This window comes from Acipenser ruthenus, chromosome 1, assembly GCF_902713425.1.
Source record: "Acipenser ruthenus chromosome 1, fAciRut3.2 maternal haplotype, whole genome shotgun sequence".
Taxonomy (NCBI): domain Eukaryota; kingdom Metazoa; phylum Chordata; class Actinopteri; order Acipenseriformes; family Acipenseridae; genus Acipenser; species Acipenser ruthenus.
The window spans coordinates 59,703,453-59,723,120 of record NC_081189.1 but is presented as its reverse complement, the minus strand read 5'-3'; the positions used below and the strand labels follow the sequence as shown (position 1 = coordinate 59,723,120).

The 19,668-nt window shown below is 35.3% G+C and overlaps 1 protein-coding gene across 1 annotated transcript; it reads left to right on the top strand.

The window, feature by feature from the left end:
- The first annotated feature begins 1,593 nt into the window (after positions 1-1,593).
- LOC117420473 (neuromedin-U-like) lies at positions 1,594-18,434 on the top strand. Its single transcript, XM_059012969.1, has 11 exons — positions 1,594-1,762; positions 3,245-3,499; positions 7,211-7,251; positions 8,883-8,930; positions 9,040-9,099; positions 11,440-11,469; positions 11,574-11,624; positions 14,471-14,545; positions 17,070-17,123; positions 17,468-17,506; positions 18,241-18,434. Exons 1-10 carry the CDS (start codon positions 1,594-1,596, stop codon positions 17,501-17,503), a joined length of 819 nt encoding a protein of 272 aa, XP_058868952.1. The 3' UTR covers positions 17,504-17,506; positions 18,241-18,434.
- Positions 18,435-19,668: the final 1,234 nt, after the last annotated feature.

Below are 19,668 nucleotides of genomic sequence, written 5' to 3'. Positions count from 1 at the left end.
ACAGTATATAATTTGCGGCACTTGCTAGTTGTCATGTTGAACCCTTCTTTTTTGCACAGTGCGCTACAAGATTTTTGTCTCTAGCTCATTACAAAACAGCAAACAAGGGATGCAAAATAAGGCTCCTTTACTCTTGCTCCATGTTAACCAATCTCTCTTTACCTTCTCCCGACCATTTGGCAATTTTGAATATAGAAGATACTCAGGGAATGACCGACCATCAGAATCTATAATTGTATAGATTTAGCTAATTCCGTAAGGTCAACATGGCTTGTTTGACAACACCTGACGATATTTTGCCTCTCAAAATCAGTTATTCTCTCTTTGGCCACATACCTGAGTCATTTGTGTAAAACAAGTCATTTGCATCCTTTTGGGGATGTTCTTTTAGTGAGCTTTTTCTTGCGGTGAGTGAGCAGTGTCAGATTCCAACAAAGTGTTTACCTCCACGCTGTTAGGCCCAGGCCCACCAGCACATTCTCCTTGTGAAAGCGCATTGTTTTTGTCTTATTTACATCACTTACAAAATATTTTAAGATAGGGTTCCTGCTTCTCAGCTCCTATTTACCTTTTTCTTTCTCCTTTCTCTCTTTTCGCGATTTATGATGGTACATGTTTTGAATCAGTCAAACATAATTTTTAAGCACTGAGTGAGCACGAGCATAATGCATATGCGATGACGGTACGTATGTGTGCTATGTCTGTCGCATGCTCACGAGCAAACCTGTGGTATGATTTGAATGCAAAAGAATCTTGGTGTAGAATAAGAACATATTTCCAGCACTTGTAAGGAAATGTGTTTTGGCAATACAATTAAAACAATAAATAAATAAAGTTTGGGCCGGGCATCCCCAGACCTCGGGCCCAGGACAACTGAAAGGGTTGTCCCCCCCCCTGACGGTGGCCCTCAACTGCACACTTGTGTTTAGTTGGATTCACATGCTCCCTGCCATTAAAGCTGTAGCTACTCATGTGTATAATACAACATGCCCTGCTAAAGTTCACAGGGAATTATATTAAATTTCCAACACAGAGGACAGGTTTACAGGACGTGAAAGTAGGCTTGATTGTACTCACATATCACTGGCACCCAGATCCATGGAGCCTGCTCTGCAGGGTGACAATGCGAACAAGGAAGAGAATTGAGGCTACGTCTCATCAGTCAATATTTCTCAAGTAAGCAGAACAAAAAGAAAAATATGCCATTGCACAACATGACTTTTATTGTATATGTATTAAAGGAGAAAGGCTTTTTTTTAATGTATTTATTTATTTATTTATTACATCAAACAAGGAATACATGTTAAAATTAAAAGGTAAGCAGTGCAGTTTCATTTTAAGTTGCCTCTGCCTGTCCCCTGCTGAATGTTGTGTCTGTTTATCGCTCATTTTCGGTCAATGTAAGCCACCTCCACCTTCACACTAAGCTACAGACCAAAAGATATGCCTGGACTGCTTGGGCTTTTGATATCACTGTGGTCTGACATTATCGTGCACATTAAATTATCGTTCACAATACATGTAGTGTGCACAGTATGGTTTGTAAATTAGCCAAATACTGTGCAGGTAAATTAATGCATTTTCTACTTGTTAATGGGGGCTCCTTGGGGCCAGACAGTCCCAGTATTTGGACCAAGTTTAAAGGATTTGGACCAAGATACACTTTACAAGAATGTCAAATTTGCAGATGATACCAAACTTGGGGGAGTAGTGGACTCTGAATCCGCAGCCCAGATGATCCAAAGGGATTTGGACCTTATCTGTAACTGGGCAAACTTGGGCACATTTATTTTAATGTTAAGAAATAGAAAGTATTGCATATTGGTCATAAAAATCCATGTTATAAGTATAAAATGAACGGGATGGAAATAGGAGACAAGGACTTTGAAAAGGAACTTGGGGTTATACTGAAGTCATCATTAAAAGTATCTTGCCAATGTGGTGAGGCAATTAAAAAGGCAAACATAGTGTTAGGCTATATTGCAAAAAAGCGTGGATTACAAGTCTAGAGAGGTTATGCTCAGATTATACAATGCCCTAGTTAGACTGCTGGAGAGAAGCCCAGAACCCAAAGGCAGGAGGGGTTCAGGTCAGGACTCAGGTGAGCATGCAGAACTGGGAGGGGAACCTTTTCACCAAACCAGACTATATTAACCGACATTGTCCCTCATCTCTGTACTGTGGTATACCATTGTAAATAGATAGCAAAGTGTAGTAAAGCATAGCAAAGGCATAGTGAAACCATTGCAAATAACTGGCAAACCAAGTATGGAACGGTATAGCTTTACTCTTATCAGAACAGGCTGCATCTATTCCAGTGCATGAATCTATGCAGGTTCTGTTTCTGACCCCTATAGGTGATATGAGTTGGCTCTGTAACTGCTTGTGAAAGGGACACTGGCTCTTTTGTACACTGATAAAGATGCTCGCTCACAGAGTGCCTAATTTTGGGTTTGTACCCCCATTACACATATCATTCTTATTTTGTAATGCGCATACTGCGTATGTATTGTCGCTATTTCTACTGCATATCATTTCATTGCAAAGCTTTGTCCATTCTGAAGTATATTATTTCCATTTCATTATGCTTTATATTCATTCCACCTTGTGTTATAATACATATACATTTGCTTTGAAGTTGCAATGCTTCTTAAGTTATTACTAAAGTACTGTATTGTTCTTTGGGTTATCTTCACTATATTCCTACATATTTGGCGATTCTATGCAATCTTCTTAATAAGATTGTTGATTTTATGTTAAATAAAAGTAATCTAGAATACACGTTTTTTTGGACGAAAATAATTTTCAACCCAAGCGATCAATTAAAAACACAACTTAGACCTTAAACGTGTTGCTAACTGTAGCTTTCTTATGTTTGATCAAATTAAAATACTGTACTGTATTCAGTATCCAACATCTTCAGAGAAACTTAGAAGCAAACAGGTAACGTTAAAATGTATTGCTTATAAATAACGTGGTATGAATATAAAAATATGGTAATACATAACTTAAAAAATCCATTGGCAATTACTAACTACCAAGCTTTAAAATTAGAAAATAATTGTTTTCATGACGGGTTTTTTGTTGTTTTTTTACTGTGTATCTGCATTTATTTCATACCGGTAATACACAAATAATTAAATGTTACGTGTGAATGTTGAATCACTGGTCAGATAACCGTGAAAAAAATTCCATGCGGAGTTTCTCTGTAATTGATGTGACGCGTTTTGGTGCTGCTGTCGAGTCGAAGGTGTGGCCAGGAGCTTTAAATTTGGTCTGATAGTAAGAAACAACACTGAAACAGAGAAGGGAGCCAGCAGATTTGATGAGACAGTGAAGATTGTCACTAAACGAGAATTAATGATGCTGAGTTCCACTCTCTGTCAGCAGAGACCTCTGCACACCGGCAGCAACAGCAGCAGCACCACAATGAGGAATCCGCACTGTATTATAACTTTGACTCTTCTCATCCTCATCTCAACGACACCTACCTGCAAAGGTAAGTTTACAATATATCCAGCAGCGGTTCACATGCAGTGCTTTAACTTTCATGTCATTATTGTATTTTACACACTAGTTGAATGTTGGGAATTGTATTAGTTTATTAGGAATGAACTTGCGTAATTCAATGCACGCAACTATTGATGGTAATGCATTAAAAAAAAAACTTCAATCTGTTTCAAGACTTTTTATATTTTATTTTTCCCTTATTATGTTCTAATACAGTTTCTAAAGTCACTCAATTTGTTAAAAACTCAGTTTTAGAAATTATTTGGATTGAGTAAGCAAGAAACAAAGTTTGACACAGTGAAAAGTAATATTGTTTACGTTTTCCTTGGTTCATCTCTATGTTAATCTTGTTTTAAATCAACATTTCCATATAACACATATTAAAAGACAGATTGAAAGGTAATTCACAAATGTATTTTTTACAGATTATTCCCATCTGTTGCGATACCCAAACTGTAATAAACACATAATAATGGTAATAATGGCCTACAATCAATTACACATAAATCCGTGTACATTGAGTTATCTCTAATGAATAATAAATAACGTATATTTGGTCAGTTAGGTTTATGCAAATTACTGTATTGGAATTTTCTTCCAAAGGTAACAAAACATTATAATCCACCAGGAAAATAAATAGGGTTAAAGAAAATATATCTACCTCTGTCTCACATAATGTACATTTATTCTGGGACAGCTGGATTCTAATTGTTGAATATGGACCTTGTATAAAGCTGATTATGTTTAAATCTATATTTTTTTGGTAATTTGGTTGGTATGTCAAGTACAGGTTCACTGACTTAAATTAAAGTAAAAAACGAAATAAATGTATGGCATTCTAATTTATTTGCATTCTCTCCAGTAATGCAAATTAATTCAGAGAAATCCAGGCAATATATCCCAAAGTAACTGCATGCATAGAACATTACTTTGTTAAATAGTCATAGTTAATCATTTTATGCAAAGTACCCCCCACCCCACAATCCCAAATGGAACCCAATTTTCCCTTTTGTAGCTTTAGAAGATTTTAATAAAAAATTACATTTTAAGTACTGTACACAGACAAGTATGCATCAATGATATAACAGGTGGAACTGGGTAGGACACTGAATGTTATAGCACTTCATTGTAGTATCTCTCCTGGAAGCTACATCATGTCAACAATAAGTACTTATAATAAATATTTACTTTGTTTTGTGAAGCAAAGAAATTAAATAATGAAATATTACTGTGAGATATTAGTCTGATTGGTTTATCTGATACTGGGTTTAAATCAGGATTCTTGACATTTATATTTCTGAAGTTGTCTATCAAAGACAGGCTATTAAATACAAGTGATAAGAAATTTTTAAGTTTGAACAAAATATGATGTTAATATGCACATATTTAAATCAAAATGTCAGAATTTGTTGACATTTTAGTAATGCAAAAAAATATGCCCTGTAAGACATATAGATTTGAGGTGTGTTTGCTCATTGGCTCTTTGTGTAGAGTGCCTCTGTTCACGTCTAATTAATGTCCTCGCTCATGTAAAGGTAAAAAAAAGTATCTCTAATGAAAAACTGGGTTGTCTTCTCACCTAAACACTACATTGTTTGTCAAAATTAAGAGAAAATTAAAGCAAATGCCACACACTGTAGTTTTAATATGGTTGATAAAGTGATGTTTAAAGTTAAACAACAAGTAAAAAATCACCTAAAAGAGAGTGAGACAAAATGGGTCATATTATCTATTAAAGAATACTAATGCCTTCCATTGGAATGGCCATGTTTGAGCACCATTTTGTATGAGTCACTGGCTGGCTGTACGAGTTGCTGAACCATTTTTCTGAAAATATTTTTTTTCTCTGGTTCAATATTTTGTGCATAATGGCATAACAGAACAATTAAGCATGACTGTACTGTACTTGGGCTTGTATAGTCAATTAAAGATGATTCAGCTGAAAATAGTTTTGAAGTGTTTTGAAGACTCAGAAAAGGTTGGAACAAAACCTGGAATGGTGCCAGACTTTGACATCTGTATATATGAGTCACACCTGGTGGGTTTTAGGTTTTGTTCATATTTTTGCAGTTTTGTTTTCTCACTTTTTTATTTCATTGAATTATAGAAGTTTACATTAAATTTGTTTGAACCTGTTTATACAGGCAAATATTTATTTATTAATTAATTTATTTATTTATTTATTTATTTATTTATCCAAGTTGAGAAATGTAGCTGAAAAACTATAGAACATGTTAGTATTAAAACACCATTTAAAATATTAGGTATTATATTATTCAGCACTACATGTGTCCAATGACGGGACACATTTATTTTACATAATATTGTATAATAAATCATAATGATACACCTAATGATAAAATAATAATGTTGCTTTTATACACAATACACATACTCCCGAAGGTGTAGGTCAATATCCACTTTTCTACCATGCAGACCCTTCTCATTGCATTAAATCAAATATCACATAGCAGAGGCATGGACCGGATTAATGTTGATACAGGCAGATGCTGGTTTGCAGTACTTTTACTGCACTGTACTTGAACTCACACACACACAACTTCAGGATTTACAGCTTTTTGGTACAGTTCTTATTTAGTTATTCTTAACCCACCGCTCAGGCAACTCAGACATCACTCAGACATCTCTTATTGTGAAAATGATGGTGCTACTTTCGAGGAAGGATTGAATCATTCAGGAGTTAGATAAACTCGCAACCCAGTTTTCCTCAAGGGTGAAGTTAAATTATTTACTAATGTATGTGTGTCATGCCGATTTGAAAGCATTTCAAAATACACCTAATTATATTTCATGGAGCAAAGTCCCATTCTAAATTAAATCTTTTTTTTTATTTCTGCAGGCCAGAGGAATTTGTTCATTTTAACCTAAAAATATATTTTTACAATGGGGTTGCAAGAGGATATAACAATCTCATATGTATTTGTAGGGCAGCAGTGTGGAGTAGTGGTTAGGGCTCTGGACTCTTGACCGGAGGGTCGTGGGTTCAATCCCAGGTGGGGGACCCTGCTGCTGTACCCTTGAGCAAGATACTTTACCTAGATTGCTCCAGTAAAAACCCAACTGTATAAACGGGTAATTGTATGTAAAAAATATGTATTTAATAATGAAAATGTGATATCTGTATAATGTGAAATAATATAATATCTTGTAACAAGTGTAAGTTGTAAGTCGCCCTGGATAAGGGTATCTGCTAAGAAATAAAATAATAATAAAAATAATAATATTTAGTGTTACATATTGTAGCGTGCACAGGGGAAGGCAGTAGCAGGGCTGGTAGGTGATGTAATCATACACAGGCGGAGGGTGGGCACGAACCCAGGACCTCTTGCAGCTCTTTTGTACAGCGGTATCTGCTCTATGCTTTAGGGCGAGAGGTCCCGGATTTGCGCCCGCCCATCCGCCTGTGCGTGGAGTGATTATGTCACCTATCAGCCCTGCTGCTGCCTTCCCCCGTGCACGCTACACTCTCCCCTGCCAGCCTCAAGTCTGCCCCGGACTTGCTCACCAGGCTACAGTCCAACGAGTGTGTGCCGGGGTACCTGCGGCCACTTCTTATACCAATGTAGCGATCTCGGTTAACGCAGGCAGGCGCATCACGCCGTGTGTGGATTGCCTCGCCCTGTGTGATGCGTCTGCCTGCATTAACCGAGATTGCTACAATATGTATTTCCCATTCCAGGTGCTCCAGCATCACTACAGGAGTTACAAGTCTGGAATGAGGTAAGTGTGAATCTCTACAGCCCTAATCAACTGAGAACCTCCTAGCAGCTACTGCACTGAATGAAAAATAAGTTCTTACAAGATGCATCCTTCAATTGAAAGGAATCCTTTTTTTTACCCAGATTTTATTCCTAGGAAATAAACCTAACACTAAGGTCAGACATTGTGAATCAATAAATATTTTATCATCACCAATTAAGCCAAGGACAGATGAACTACTGACCCAGAGCACAGTGTGGGCTTCTTGTTGAGATGTTAAATACCTGTTAAATAACTAGTAATAATTAGAATAATGCTGGAACCAACTTAATCAAATGAATAATGCATTTATCAAAATGTTATCAAACCAAACACCGTATTCCTTTGAATTTACGACACACTTTTGAAACCAATTTTTTCTTCTCAAAAATGGCCCACGTCTTAAATTCAAGTACAGTATATTGATGCATGTATTAAAATCGCCATCAAAAGATCTGACTGGCCAAGTACACAAACAGAAACGTAACCAACTAACAGTTGAAGAGTTCCGTAGTTGTTATCCTGCAGAGTGGATGGCCCCCAGCAAATCAGGATCTCCCAATCAGCTCAGTGGGCAAGCCTTCCTGTTTACCACAGCAACAGCACAGATGAACCAGCGACAGGATCCTCCCTGTTACAAAGTGTTATTAGCTTCCTGTTATTAGCTTCCTGAACAATTCGAAGAGAAGCTTTTACAATTTCAGTATTTCATTATTAGGCTCCATTCTGATCAGACCCCCATATTTTTCTACTTGCCAAGCAATACCACAGTTCACAAAAAGGGAGAAAAACATGTGTGAGTAATCACCACTGGAAATGAGAAGCAGCACATAACTGTAATGCCCTGTGTGACAGCAGACGGCAGCAAACTGCCTCCGTTGTTTTCTTATATGAGTAAAGGCATCATTTTAAATGCATCTTTATTTGATTAATTTCTTTCTCAAGTTGAGGGAGGGAAATTTGGGCTGCATCTTAAATTCGAGGGCATCTTAAATTCGAAGGAATACAGTATTCAGTTAACGTATGAAAGAAACCTATTGATTTATTGTTTTAAAGAACTTCCCTTATCAAAGCTTAGTAAAAACATATCAAAGGTGTTAAAGTTTACTAAATGCATAGTGACAGCATGGTAAAGCACAGGCAAACATGGTAAATCAAAGCGGTAAGCAAAACAATTGTCATTACAACTGTCTTTAAGGGTTTATGTGAAACTTCACCGTTCCAATTTTACATTCTCTTTCTGCCTACTGATTTTACAAGATGATAGTGCGTTATGGAAATGTATTACTTCAAAAAGCTGAACTGTTTCATGTTAGTATACGAAAAATGGTACCTTTTATGATGTTTGTAATCATTTTACCTATACCAGAATACCATGTAGATGTGTACTGTACTGTGTACATTTTGAAAATTGTGTCATTGCAATGTGTTTTATGTCTGTACCCATTAAATAAAAACATTTTGGAATATTCAAGTGATATTTTAACCAAGGTTAATTACAGTAGGCTAACTGGAATTACATCTGTCTGCTGAGGTTTGATACCCCAAAGCTCATAAGAGCTTCCTCATACTGTACCTCTTGAGAATGAATTAATGGGTCATTTCTTTTGTAGATAGAGGATGTGTGTTCGTCTTTTCTCTCCACAGACCCTCAGTCTCAGGTGAGTTAAATTAGAACTGTATCTGTCATGGAAAATGTGTTTCTGTTTCGAAAGGTGTCAGTGATAGGCTTTTCTTTGATCCCTTTCCTGTTTTGTGTCTTGTTGCTAGGCATCCAGAGCAATTGAAGAACTGTGCTACATGGTTTGGGGAATTATAAACAAGTCTCAGGTACATTTTATTTAATTAAACTTTATTGTAATAATCTAGAAGTATGGTTGTAACACCAGCCAGATTAGAATGAATCATTAAGGCACACCAGGACATGTACTGGATAATGTCACACCTTGAGGGTATTGTAAGGGATGATGTGCAGGAAAGTCTTCAACAATCTGAGGAAGTTATTCTTGAGCAGAATCTGGGGGTAAATGGAAGCATCCATAACTTCAAAACACTCCACTACAGTTCCAGTACACTGAAGAAGGTGTAACTGGGCTGAGGCATGATCTGGAGACCATGCACAACACAAGCAAGCGTCGTAACTACTATGCAAAACAGCCATGCTCATCTGCATTCATGGCTATAAAGCTCTTAAACTCATATCATCAGCAGGAGTCAGAATCCATAACTGGAGTACATCACAAAACACTACCTGTTCCAACGGAACTAGCAAAACCGTAGTCCACTTTTGTTTGTTTCTTATAGATTTACATTAGTATGTGGAAGAAGCTCTATGTCAACTTGCAGTACATTTTTACACATACATATAGGTTGGTGTAGGTCATGGTAATTTCCTTTTTAGCTCACATTCTGTATTTACAGCTGGGGTGGGGGGTGTTTGTCACTGACATAATTATTATTAAAATTTTAATATGCCTACAGTATTACAAAGTCATCAGATTTTAATTATTCTCTAATTTATGCAAAATGCAATGAAAATGTACCTGGCTTGGTGATAGGTTTTTATTTTTTATCACTCCAACTAAATATGCCTTCAAGGAATTAACAGTTATTCTCCACTAATTATATTTAGAGAACTGGTGTTCTTGTCTGGGTATGGTAATGACTATAAGTAGAACAGGGAATAGATGACAGTGGAAACAAGTTAATCATATTGTTTCTTTGTGTGTTCTTTCATTTTGCTCTATCTGACTCCTTCCTACTTCTTGGTTTCCTTAATGTCTTTATTTGATAAAAAACAAAACATATTTAACACTGGCACAATTATTATTTTTTTCCTGTTTTCTGACTTTTGCTAATGCACATACAGCACCTGCTAATTATTACTTAAAAAAAAAAAAATCATTAATTAATTGAATTAATTTGTCATAATCTTCACTCTGAGCTTCTATATTTTACCAGTTTAGATTATTATTTCTAGCATTGAACTTAACTCTTTGCACAATTAAAAACCAAAAGAGGCCACTTGGTACTGTAATTACCCACAAAGCTGGCCATTAACCACCACTGTTAGTCGCACATTTGAAAACAGGGGAAAAAATAAAATGTTTTGCACTCAACCTGCTGATAAAACAGCGTGTTCCATGGACTTGACCTAATTTAATATGTTAGGCTACTAGTACATTATCATTGTTATATATCCCAGGGCCCTATCTACCTCTAATACAATTATCAGAGAGCTGAAGCAGCACTCCTAACAGAAAATCTGCACTTATTTGCTTCAAAATAGGAACCACAGAGTTTACTCTTCAATGACCAAAGATCAATCCATATGTTTATCTGTTTGTCTGTATTTGAGCTATCAGTTTTTTTTAACTATATCTATGTACAGTAGCACTAGGTAATAATTGGTAATATAAATGCATTAAAATGGCACAATTAGAAATACTGTATTAACATAACTATACTGTAACGGCAAATAGAAATATGTATCTGTACTGTAACAGTTTTATATATAGTAAATATGGACTGGAGAGGAGACTCATAGTGGGAAACTGTGGCCCCCGAGGGAAGAACTATAGTTACCAACAGGGGACTATAATGCTACATAGAGGTAACTATAGTTCTTCCCTAGGGGCCTTTAGTTTCCAACTATGAGCCGATGTCTGCAGTCCATATATGTTTTATGATTTAGTCAAGAAAGTAAGTGAGACAAGGTTGTGTACTAAATATGATTTTATATATTTTGTTTAAATATAGCTGTTACAGAACAAATACATAAATAAGTTTCTCATTGCAGCATAGAATTCTCAGAGGATCCTGTTGAGTTTGTGAACATCCTAGTTATTAATACCGAGCATCAAAAGAAACATATCACTATTATTAATAGTATCAATTTCAAGCCCGGCAAGACGGTATAACCAGACATACTCTGTCAATAACAGGCCACGATCTGGGAGACCAAGAGTCACAACACCTGCCCAAGATTGACAGATCATTTTGCAGCATCAGCAGAATTGTTAGTCACTGCACCTGCTCTAAAACAGACTTTGTCATTTTTTGATTACATCTAGTGAATTTTATCCAAATATAAGTGATACGTTTCTTTTGATGCTCAGTATATATATATATAATATATACTGTATATTTTTTTATTTTTTTATTTTCCAGGATCTAAAAGGGAAAGATCACCCAAAAAGGGTAAGCAAACATGGCATGCCATAATATGAATGTGTATAAGGCATTTGAGAGTAAATGCCATTGAAATGCTGTAGTAAAATGAATTTTCTACTTTTTTTGTACAGTTCTTGTTTCATTATTCTAAGACCCACGACTCGGGCAACTCAGACTTTATGGTAAGTTGTGACGCTCATGCTCGGCAGTGTGTCCCTTTCTTAATTTTTAAAGATACAGTATCTTTTTTGCAGTTGCTAACTTGTTCAGATGCTCAGATGTGATCATTTAGTTCCAGCGGGTTTACTTATATGACTTTCTTATATAAATGAAATAGTTTGATCTAAATCTATTTCGATTTTTATTGGACTTTTTGTAGTCATTTGACTCTAGTTTGTGCAAGAGAACACTGTAGCTTTACAGAAAAAAATAACCTATTTCCTTGTTCTCATCTGCCACTGTTAGCCATAGCTAGGGCTGTATTTTTTCACTGTAAAAATTGCTTATTTCACTGCATTTCATGGTCTAAAAATCAGTTATTACATAACAAATTATGTAATAATAATTATGTAATAATATGTAATAACAAATTATCCTAAATATTTAGATGCTTACCTGAAAAACAGTAAGTGCTAAACTGTAGAATATTTATTTTTTATGTCCACATTTTAAATAAATTATATTTTCACCATCAGTGAATTATCAAAAAAAAAAAAAAAACAGACATGTGAAATGTCCCCTTCTTTCACTGGACAGAGCAGAAATATTTCTGATCTTTGATGCAGCTGGTGTCTTTTTCATTGAAGACATTTTTAAAGAATTGTGCAGCTCTATGCAGAGTGTTCAATCATTTAGTGGAAACAAACTAAACACACTGCCAGGGTCCTAAATGCAGTGATGTAACAGGTAGTGTGTCAATAAGTGATACAAAAATATGTTTATTTACACTATTCTTTCCAAAATTGAAGTTTTCACAGGGAACTACACACTACACGGCAATGGGTACATTTCACAGAAATCGTGAAATCTGTGATAACCGTGAAAAGAATACAGCCATAGTTGAACTGCCACTGTTTCCAACAGCACAGTAGTTAAAGTACAGTAGTTCTATATATTACTTGTCAGCTGAAGCAATGCTCCATGTTTCAGGGCTTTGCCATTATGCTGTGGCTGTTTATTTCCTTTTCACTAAAAAAGCATGAATACCTGAATTGCATGACTGGTGTTGCTTTGCTAGAGCTCTGTGTACTAACATGAAAGGGTCAAGTGTGTTCAGCTAATTGTGTTTGTAGTCTGTAAAAAAACATTTAAATATGCATAAACTTAAACATCATCAATAGATTTAGCAAAAATGTTTTCAAACCAAAACATAGTGTTTCGCAAAATCTTCTATTACAATAATAATAATAATAATAATAATAATAATAATAATAATAATAATAATAATATGTGCTAACCTTGTCATACTCAGCTGTGAATTTGTTTACTTGAGCAATTGAGCTTTTAGATCAATTATGGAATAATTGTCCAGTGTCTTTTTACATTTATTTGTAAAAAAAAAAAAATACAATTTCTAAAACACTTTATTGTGTAGTTTAACAGTGTTTTGTTAAAGGATTATTGAATTCATGCCTTGCAGTACAAAATGTGCTACTGCCAAACATGAGCCTTAGAAATTCTTTAAAAAGGACAGATTTTATTTTTTTCTAAATATTTCTGTTAATTGTACAAATTTGCTGAGAGGAAGACACAGTAATTAAATTATTTAAAGCTGTTTTTATAGTCTTTATATACAATTCTAATAACATCTTAGAAACACTAAAAGAACCATAATAAATTCAATGGCAAATGTTTTGCCTACAAGTCTTTCAATGTCTTAGAGTTGAAATGTTGAAATATTTGTCATTTAATGTCATTTAACAGTTTTGAGTGTTCAGTAGTTATGGATGATCTAATACCACCTTAATGGAAAAGACAAACACTGAAAATCTTTTTTGTTAAAATTTTAGTTGTATCTTGGATGTATGTTTGCAATAACTACACCTGCAGGTGTATAAAATGTAAGGTGGCACTGAATTAAATATTTTTTAAAATAATCCTACATTCATAGGTAATCAATGTGAACCTTAAGTATGTAGCTTTCAATAAAACACATTTATTTTAAAGAAACCTGACCTTTCATATTCTGAACATGAAACAGTCTTGATATGTGCCGTATAATATGCTGATTAAAGTCAGCAATGAACTTTGGTGTTTAAAAATTCTGAATTTGACCAACAATTTGTTGTTTTGTGCAAATAGGGCAAAACTGCATTTTAGATATTCTCTAGCCATCACTAACTTAAAGGGGAAACTGCACATCTAGTGAGACAGAGCAAAACCTCTCTCATCCAAACTAATTGGAACCTGGGAATAGGCCTTTTTTGGTTTTATCATGGAATTATTATAGAAAAGTTGTTAAAATGGCATTTCTAATCCATAAACCTCATAAACCTCCAGAAACCTCCATTACTTACAACCCCCAACATGTGGGGCTATATTCTCAAACCCATTTACTCCAAAACATGATTTTGTTACATAGTAGAAACACACCCAATAAAGTCACCAACCCAGAAATAAATAACTCTGACACTTCATTTAGGGGCTTGTGATTAGTCTAAAATAGTTTATTTCAGAAAAAAATGTGCTAATGACAATTTGGAATAAATAACTGAGAATTTAGTCCAAGATGTGATCAAAAATAGGCATAATTTACAGTTAGAAACCATACCATTTCAGGTGAGGATTTACTTGTTCATGTTTTACCTAATTACCATGTCCTGTTGCCATGGTAAGCATTGCAAGGGTTAATGCATTTGTCTAGTAGAACAAGAATTCCAAGGTCTAGCTGCAACTTCACTGATTTACATTTGAGCTCCCTGTTCTGTCCCTTGCATAATGTCCCTGTGGTATATGAAGAGTGATGCTGTCACAGCACTTGAGCAGTAGCTTCATGGTTGTTCATGTGTCTGTGTTCATGTCCTCTCAGTCGTCTGTCCTGCATCCTTTGCTGCAACTTGTTCCCCAGCTCCATGTGAGAAGACTGAAGAGATTCAGAGATGACGTATGTAACCTTATGCATGCTCCCATTTTTTATGTCATCACAAGGTAAAATCTCAATAAATCGTCGGACTACAGTAATGTGTTTCCAAACAAAATGTATCCATTTTGATTAAAAACAGCAGACAGTGAAGGAATTTGTTTCCTTAAAAATACAATATGAGGGATTCAATACATACATGTTTTTTTGGTGTAAAACAACAAGATATATGTAATTATACACAAATATGTCTATTTTATGAAGGGAGACAATGTATTCATATGGTAGTCTCACTTAATCAGGTGTTGATTTTAATAATGTATCAAAAAGGTAGAGAGCTGTGCTAAAAAATATTTAGAAACAAGTAGGCAAACTAAAGAAGTTAATTACAGTGTAAACACATTTTTGGCTTCAATCTTGGAGATCAATTTATTACACCTTTTTCATTGGTTGAGAAAGTTTAGTCAGCATTAGTAGTGTGTATTGAATTGGACTGAACTTTCCCAGTGGAATAACAATACAATAAAAGTAAAAACAGAAGCAAAGGCAAAAGGGAAGCGATATTAGCTACAGAATATGATTTTGTGTATAACTCTTAGTTTTACAGTTCAATGTGTAGCAAAGAGTTTTTAGTAAGAGAGGCAGTATTAAATTAAATTTCAGATCAACCATTTACACTTACAATATAAAGAAGGCTTTTTTTTTTTTTTAAACCATGGCAAATTTTTCCAATATGCCATTAGTGGAGCTCCTACATTAGCAGTAATGTCTGTTCTCAATTAGACATTAGTAGCAAAGATTAGTGAAATGGACAGGATAACATGGAACAACAACATAACACAAAAGTCATTGACTTCCTCAATGATGCCATACCTGTGGCTGTGTCACCAAATAACACACCTTGAAAACCTAAACTGTTTTGTAATTTTGTTTTTAAATGATGCCCCAGTAATAAGTAGCGAAGAGAGCAATTTCCCTCATCTTAACATTATGTCTTTCAGTCTCTCCACTATTTCACATGTCATCATACTTATAATAAAATATTTGGCATACATGAGAAAATGACCTAATACTGTAGCGTGACATTGGTGTTGACCAGTACAAAGATGTTTGAATAAATGTTTACTTTTCTTTGTTAACTAATTACATTAATTTGTCTTTTCTTGTAAGGCCATGCAGTTTCCATTTGTTTTCAGTTCTCTTTTTCCATAACTCAGTATCACTTACTAAGATGATACTGAGCAGCAGTGTGGAGTAGTGGTTAGGGCTCTGGACTCTTGACCGGAGGTTTGTGGGTTCAATCCCAGATGGGCGACACTGCTGCTGTACCCTTGAGCAAGGTACTTTACCTAGATTGCTCCAGTAAAAACCCAACTGTATAAATGGGTAATTGTATGTAAAAATAATGTGATATCTTGTAACAAATGTTATTGTTAGATATCACATTATTTTTACATACAATTACCCATTTATACAATTGGGTTTTTTACTGGAGCAATCAGGTAAAGTACCTTGCTCAAGGGTACAGCAGCAGTGTCCCCCATTTGGGGCTGAACCCACAACCCTCCAGTCAAGAGTCCAGAGCCCTAACCACTACTCCACACTGCTGCCCATTCTCCCAACCAATTTTTTAAACTATTTGTTTACTTGTTTTTTAACACAAGGATGTCAACAATGACATTACATTGTTGATATTTTATCATGTAATGCCACTTTCTTTACATGAATACCAAACAATGCAGTACACATCATTCCCAGTCAGGTTTAACTTCCACTTAACTGAATTCTGTGTTATGAGGGCCTTTGTATATGTTAGGGCTGACTGACTGTTTCATTATGTGTTGGCATTAGGGAAGATAATGCATCTTGGTGCAATGGATATTATTACATGTAATAGAACTCATGAGCAAATTTGTAAATCTTGATGGTGCTGGATTGTCTTGCTTAGAAAACCAAATGCCTGCAAGGTCAAACTGAAAGGGTTAACCCGTACTTTGGTTGAGTGTATTTTTCAATCTGCAATTGTAGGAATATATCTGAGTGGTCTGTCTTAAATCGTGCTGTCTGGGAGTGTCTTGATTTATTTAAACCAATTTAACTTGGTGTGGGAAGCTTGATAAAAACACTGATCATTTACTTTTGTGGTCTGCATGTTCAGAATTAACAAAGCATTCTTGAGCCTGTCCTTAATGTAATAAGATAGAATTCAGTTTCTTTGAGTTTTGTTTGCGTAGTGTAAACTTTAAAGGATAGTGATTATTATGAGTCAGTTTACTTGATTGCAAGATGGTATTGTACAACAATATATTAGTTTGGCTTCTCTGCTATTCCTTGTTTTATGGTAGTTTTAAAGATTTACCAAAACGTCCTGCTAAAAAGCTGATTATTGGCAGTTTACATTTATTCTTGCCATATTGAATTGTGGGCCTTAGAAAATGATATGCTTTTCAAAATCTGAATTTAGAACCGCTCAGTGGAAAGCAAATAGTTGTATTCCATTTACAACCAGTGATAGCACAATGTATTAAAATATGTTCTACCATTTCAGGATGATCTTCAAGGACCTGGAGGAATTCAAAGCAGAGGATACTTCTTATTTAGGGTATGCTACTGTAGTATATGCTAAATGGTAGTCTTGAATAATGTGTATGGGATTGTAAAGGGGGGGGTAAGGCAACCTAGCCTACCCCTTTATAGATTACACATCTGACAGTTAAATAATTGTATCTAATGTAATGTTTGTTGTCACTGCCAGAATATATATTTGGTTACCTAAATGACCATAATGGTATTCTTATAGGCCAATACTGAAAGTGCCTAAATGAAAATAGGTTTAAAAACAATGGACTATATGATCATTAAATAAAAAAAAAAAAGCAGAATAATTGCACTGCTTAATACACTGTCAACTAGTTTGTAATCAATGCTATGAAATCTGTTTTACAGCCAAGGAACGGAAAGCGGTCAACAACCTTTGACTAAAAGGTACAGACATGTCCTGAACTCAGTTACAGACTATAAGTTAACATTTAGAAGAAACTATATCAATTAGGCAAACATTTTGCCCTCATTATACCTAAAATTTTAAACTAACTTTTGTAAGGGAGATGTTTATGTTGATATATTGATGGGCCTTGTGGCCAAGTTTAGCCAGTGCCTGCTTCAAAACACAGCTGCTTTTTCTTCTAAGGGATACGAAATATATTGCATTTTAAATGTGTAATTAGAAATTATATGATGACACTGAGGCCTGGGATGGGACTGTGGGGTCCCTTTTGAAATTACTGTACATTACATTTTAAATTAAATTTTAAATGAATAAGGTGATAGTATAATTTAATTGAAACAAAAGTTCTAATACAGACTAACAGGCAAAAGTGGCAATCTTTTTTACTAAATGGGGAAAAGACAAAAAACCTACTTTTATGCACAGTTATCAATAACGTGTATCAATAAACAACCTCTAAGGCAAACCCCAGCTAGATTAATATATAAAGTGTGGCAGTATTTGGATCCACCACTCTTTAGATCATTATAATAGACTCCAGTGTCCTGTGCCATGATTACTGAGAATGCATTTTAGTTTTATATTTTTAACTGTTCCATTTTAATATCAGTAACACCATCAACCACCCTCTATATGTTCTGTACATTCCTCAATTTAGTACTGAATAGCACATACATTTTTCAATGAAAACTATATATTTTTGTTTTCACAGATTTCTGTCCGTTTGGACACCTGTACATAAAATGAATGGAGAAGAATACAATGCAAATGGACCTTACAAGCTTTACTGTTCTCTAGACTTGTTATGTATCCATTTTGAATATAAAACAAAATCAAATAAATACATTTTGGTTCAAGTATTGATTGTTTAAATATAATCTGTTATTCAAATTAAAAATCAGCATCCTGAAACCTTCTGTTTTTATTGTTAGTGGTGTTGTGCCTGTCACATTTTAGCACTTAAAAACTATTTTTATTGGAACAGAAGTAAAAGCCTATGGTGATTAACTAATCTAGATGGGCATAAAGAGAATGTTAGTAGGAGGAGAACAATATACAGTTATACTTATCCATGTGTTGTTCCAGCTCATATATGTTTCTATCATTTGTCAGTCTTAAGTCTAAAATGCATTAGGCCGTGCTTCAAGGGTCTTATTACAGGACACAACTTTGGTACAGGGATCTGGCTTTGGGGCTGTCAATATATAAAAGTTTTTTTTTTCTTTTTTTTTTTTTTTTTACCAGATTCATTGTTGTGTTTGTGGGAAAAAAATATCACTATTAACAGTCATAGTATACAAAAAGATTTTAAAAAAATACAACAATGTAGGCTGGGCATTCGCCTTCACTACAGGCTGTGTGGTCCAGTGGTTAAAAAAAAGGGCTTGTAACCAGGCGGTCCCCGGTTCAAATCCCACCTCAGCCACTGACTCATTGTGTGACCCTGAGCAAGTCACTTAACCTCCTTGTGCTCCGTGTTTCGGGTGAGACGTTGTTGTAAGTGACTCTGCAGCTGATGCATAGTTCACACACCCTAGTCTCTGTAAGTCGCCTTGGATAAAGGCATCTGCTAAATAAATAAATAAACACAAAACCAAACTGTGCAAAAACACAGTACACACTCACCAAACTCCTCTCCCCAAATAGAGCCCTGGGCTCTCCTTTTAGGTGATGTGGCTGCTCCCAATTAGCACGTAATCATTCAATTAAGGAGCAGCCACATTCTCACATGTTTTTGGCAGGGACAGGAATTAACCCTATCCCTGGCAACCACCACCAAAACACCATAAAACACTACACTATTTACAGGCAGATCTCTTGCTCTGCCACAAGTATGAACAGGTCACTTCAGATAGCGCTGTAGCAGGATGCAGGATGCATTTATGTGTCCAAGTTTCACATAAATATAATTTTTTGTCTTAACAGCACACTTTTTTATTTTTTTGTATATGTTGACAATTTGTAAAAACACCTAAACGGCCACGTTTCCTATGATGTGTTCAAAAGAGGGGGGGGGGGAGGGGAGAAATGAGAGGGCCACCAGTGTAACCCCGGAAGATGCACCCACATAACCCCTCAAGCCACATCCACATAACCCACAAAGCCACACCCCTGTACCAAAGGTGTACAGGAGACAAGG